The sequence below is a fragment of the Sinocyclocheilus rhinocerous genome, unplaced genomic scaffold (assembly GCF_001515625.1).
Source record: "Sinocyclocheilus rhinocerous isolate Xijiao unplaced genomic scaffold, SAMN03320098_v1.1 scaffold3461, whole genome shotgun sequence".
Lineage (NCBI taxonomy): Eukaryota > Metazoa > Chordata > Actinopteri > Cypriniformes > Cyprinidae > Sinocyclocheilus > Sinocyclocheilus rhinocerous.
Window position 1 is genome coordinate 38,706 of NW_015644360.1, and position 5,222 is coordinate 43,927.

Genomic DNA, 5,222 nt, shown 5'->3' on the forward strand with positions numbered 1-5,222 from the left:
ATATAGATAAAGTAGAATTATAATAGAATAGAAAGTGTTAGAGTTAGAGGGTCAAATAAAGGTGGAACAGATGTGTTTTTAGTCGTTTCTTGAAGATGGTTAAGGACTCAGCTGCTCGGATTGATTTGGGCAGGTCATTCCACCAGGAGGGAACAGTTAATGAAAAAGTCTGTGAAAGTGATTTTGTGCCTCTTTTAGATGGCACAATAATACGCCGTTCACTAGCAGAACGTAAGCTTCTAGAGGGCACATAACTCTGAAGTAATGAATTTAGGTAAATGGGTGCAGAGCCAGTGGTGGTTTTGTAGGCAAACATTAATGCCTTGAATTTAATGCGAGCAGCTACTGGTAGCCAGTGCAAATTGATGAACAGAGGTGTGACATGCTTTCTTTTCGGCTCATTAAAGATTAATCTTGCAGCGGCATTTTGGATTAATTGTAGAGGTTTGATTGAAGTGGCTGGAAGACCTGCCAAGAGAGCATTGCAATAGTCCAGCCTGGACAGAACAAGAGCTTGAACAAGGTGTTGTGTTGCATGTTCTGAAAGAAAGGGCCTGATCTTCCTAATGTTGTATAAAGCAAATCTGCAGGACCGGGCAGTTTTAGCAATGTGGTCTGGGAAATTCAGCTTATCATCCATCACAACTCCAAGGTTTCTAGCTGTTTTTGAAGGAGTTATGGTTGATGTGCCTAACTGGATGGTGAAATTGTGATGAAACGATGGGTTTGCTGGAACCACAAGCAGTTCTGTCTTAGCCAGGTTGAGTTGAAGGTGATGGTCGGTCATCCAGTAAGAAATGTCTGTTAGACATGCTGAGATGCGAGCAGCTATCGTCGGATCATCAGGATGGAATGAGAGGTAGAGTTGAGTGTCATCAGCATAGCAGTGATATGAAAAGCCATGTTTCTGAATGACAGAACCTAATGATGCCATGTAGACAGAGAAGAGAAGTGGTCCAAGTACTGAGCCCTGAGGCACTCCAGTAGCTAGAAGTTGTGACTTGGACACCTCACCTCTCCAAGATACCTTGAAGGACCTATCTGAGAGGTAAGACTCAAACCACTGGTGTGCAGTTCCTGAGATGCCAATAGGGTTGACAGGAGGATCTGGTGGTTCACCGTATCAAAAGGGGCAAAAAGCGCCCCTGCTTTTGGGGCTAAAGGCACATGATAATTAATAGATGGCTGACTTTTCCATTTGTTGACATGACATGGTTAGATTCAGATGGTAAATATCATATATTATGTTGGGTGTCCATATTAGAGATAATCACCATGTTTATAATGAAACCATCATATTTAAAAACATGATATTAATCATATCATATAATAAAATATTATTTGTTGTTACTACTGTAAATATATATTAAATTATTGTTGGATCTCCTTCAATGCTTTCAGAATCTTTACTTATTAAAATGATTTTGTTTCTGTATTTTAAAATATTATTTTTATATTAACATATTTTAATGACAGTATATTTATTGAACAAAAAAATATTCTTTTTATTTTTCAAAATAAGCAGAAAATAGTACAAACTTTGCTAAAGAGATTGTTTTAAACATGTATTAACTTAGACATTATTAAAATAAAACATAATTTTAGCTGAAGTATTTGTATCAATACGGTGTGCCCCGTGTGTGGGGTAAAAGGCCCCTCTTGCCACCTCATACATTTATAAGATTTTTAAACAAAATAAACAACTTGAATGATTTATTTTCACACAAAATATGTTGCTCCATTAATATTCAATACAACATATTTTTTTCTGCAATTATACATTTTAGACGCAGTGAATAGCACATTTTTTCTTAAGGTGGTACCCCGTTGTACCCTAACAATAATAATAATAATAATAATAATAATAATAATAGCAGGACAGGCGTGAGTTCGGCTCCAGACAGTGACGTCCACTGGCTCGCGGCGCTCGGCGATGACGTCACTGTGGCGGAAGTGAAGGAGAGTTCCAGAAAGAGCGGCGGTGCACGAGACACACAAACACACAGGAATATAACAATAAGAACTCTTATAATAATAATAATAGTAATAACAGCGACTGTACGGGGCTTTATAACGGAGCAGACGCGTAAGTGACCGTCATGACGACCATCGATTACAGTGTGTGGGATCATATCGAGGTGTCCGATGATGAAGATGATACTCACCCAAACATCGACACACCGAGTCTGTTCCGCTGGAGACACCAGGTGATACACACACACACACAGCTCTGCGACACACACACACACACACACAGCTCTGCGACACACAGACACACACACACGAGGTGTAAAGTATTGGAGTAAATGTAATTAGTTACTGTACTTGAGTATCTTTTCAGGTACTTTGTAGTTGTACTGAGTATCAAAGATATTAGCAACTTTTACTCTTTACTTCACTACATTTTTGAATGAGTATCTGTACTCTTTACTCCACTACATTTGAAATGAGTGTTGCAGTTACACATTACATTTTGCATGGACCTAGATTTTTCTGCAGCAGTTTATTTCTGCTACAAAAGACGTGATACTGCCTATTACAGGTCACTGAAAGTACTGCATCTTGTGCGTTTTGCCCTTACTCACCCAAACTTGTCAACAAGGCTACTTTATGTGAATGCGAGTTCCTTAGCAAGTATTTGTGAATCAGAGGTGTTTTATATATGAGATGAGGACATGACTGCAGCCGGCAATGAGGCCCAAACCAGCACAGCCAGTGTAAGAAGGCTTCGGCTTTTTAATTTTACTTAACATTATTTTATTTATCCATTATACTGAAGAGACCTTTTTGAAAGATATTGTTTGTTTGTTTTGTTTTGTAATTTTGAGGTGTTCAGTTTTATTTTGGTTTTAGAAAATAAACGTAATAAACGTGACAAATCAACTCTTTCTTGTTTTTGTTTCATGCTCTCTGAGCCTTGCCCTGGACTTTTATGACTTTTATGTTCTCCCATGGTGTTTGTAGTCAGTTTGTAGTCCGTTTGTTCATTGGTTCCCCTTGATTAGTCTCCCCAGGTGTGTCTTATCTTGTTAAGCTTGTTAGCCCCCTGTGTGTATATATAGCCCTAGTTTTTCTTTAGTTCCCTGTGAGTTGTTGAATGTAATGGTTGTCTGTTTACCAGTCATTCTGTTCTTTGTTCCCTTTGGTTTTTGCCTTATTGTTTGTTCTAGTTTTTCCATGAAATACCAGCACATAGATCCTCTGCCTGTTTTCCGCAGCTTCTCCACAACGTTACAGTTTTTCACTGGCATGTCTCTTTGACTAGTGCATCTTTGAGCCTATATTTAGTATAAGTAAAATACTTAAGTACTGTTAAAATCAGATACTCTAAGACTTTTACTCAAGTTGTTTTGGAATTGGTGACTTGTAACGTGTAGTGGAGTAATTTTCACTGTAAGGTATCTGTACTTTTACTCAAGTATGGTTTTTAGGTACTCCTTACACCTCTGGTACCTTGACCTTTTAATGTATTTTTTTATGTATTTTGACCTTTTAGTTACTTTTTAACTGCAGTGTAAATTAAAATGTTTTGTGAATATATGAAAATGTGCCTTGATTATTGAACTAAAATGCACATCTTAACAGACGTTTACTCTTTGAATTCAACATTTTTAATATAATTGGCTACTATGGCTGTTTTGATTAAATCATTTTTGATCTGATTAAAAAAAAAAACACACAATTATAAGCCATTTCAAAACAAATACACACATACTGATTATTATTAAAAGACTGAAAATATTTAAATATTTTATTTATCTATACCACCCAGCCCTATTACTTGGAGCACCTTTAAACACATTTTAGTGTTTATTAATTAATTATTCTGAGTTTATCTGTGCAGCAGAATTCAAAATAGAACCATTAAACATAAAAACAGGTTGGAAAGAAAACTGATTGCATGTTTAAATTTAAAACAGACTGGCTTGGACACTCACTGGTGGTATCCTGAACAGTAATGGGATCACTGGCCTCCTCTCCGAACATGGCATAGACTGTAACGGTGTACTCTGTGTCAGGAATCATTTCAGTCAGTTCCACATCAGTCACCGACTCATCCACCTTTAGCTGTATCCCAAAAACAACGGCAACACCTTTAGAGCAGCATAAAGGCTGCTGAAACACAGATCAAAGTGCAACCAAGGGAACTCAAACGTGATGAATGTTATTCTTCTTCTACGGCTCCCATGAAAAGACACAGATTTCTGCTCATTCTAAATCAGATACAGATAAAGTAGCACAGTAAAGATTACATTAATATGAATGCATTAGTGAGAGCAACTGCGTGTGTGAATTAATTCTACCTGGCAGCGTCTCTCTACTAATAGTGAAGCTGTGGAATTTAGTTATTAAGAAATATATGTTTGAACTTTTCCGTTTCTAAGCTATTTTATTGAGAAATCACAGAACAGTGTTGACAATACATTTCCGCGCTGAATGATTCTGTGCGCGTGATGTACGAGCTACTGTCTGTAATGTGTGTGCGTTAGGGATGCTCTGATTGATCGGCCGGAGATCGGTATCGGCCGATAATCACATTTTATGACCCGATCGGTACTCTCTACACTTCGCCGATCTCACGAACCGATCACAATTTGATGACGTCAACGCGTGACCACGTACATGATGCGTGGGGGCATAAATGATTTGGCACCACAGTCATGTCATCTCATCGCGGGTGTGGAAATGCTATGACGTTTCGAGAAACTGAAAAATTCGCTATTTGTCGTGTATGTTTTGCATGATGACATGATGAATGGATGGTTAATTTTTAACAGCAGATTCAGTAACATTAGAGCTGATCTGCGCCTTACTGCACACGTCTGCGGCGCGTTACGGCTCCACGGGAACCGGAGCTGATCGCGGCCGCTCTAGTCAGTGCTTGTCTTTATGAGTCAGCCGCGGCATGTTTCTGAAGCGGCTCTCCACTGCTTGGCTAAAAATAGTATTTTGTGATGGTCAGGTGTGTGTGTGTAGGGCTGAACGATTAATTGCATTTGCGATAATATCGCGATATGAAAAATTTCGATTTTTCAATCGCAGAGGCTGCGATTACACGGTCACGTGACAGGCGAGAGTAAAGAGGGGTGTTCGTCTTGAAGATCAGATCGGTGTATGACATCAAAGTACGGCGAGCGAGAGAAAGCATAAGGAGACGTCCGCGCTCTCTTATAGCTCTCTCAGTACCTTCATGACACACACCCATCGGCCTAAGCAGTGCT

At 38.8% G+C, this 5,222-nt stretch overlaps 1 protein-coding gene across 1 annotated transcript in view; it reads left to right on the top strand.

Moving 5' to 3' along the window:
* The first annotated feature begins 1,908 nt into the window (after positions 1-1,908).
* The window catches only part of cdc37 (cell division cycle 37 homolog (S. cerevisiae)), a 7,217-nt gene continuing 3,903 nt past the window's right edge, over positions 1,909-5,222 (top strand). The window contains exon 1 of the mRNA XM_016575896.1: positions 1,909-2,207. Coding sequence (XP_016431382.1) covers positions 2,100-2,207 — 108 coding nt within the window. The 5' untranslated portion in view covers positions 1,909-2,099. The remainder of the gene's footprint in view (positions 2,208-5,222) is intronic.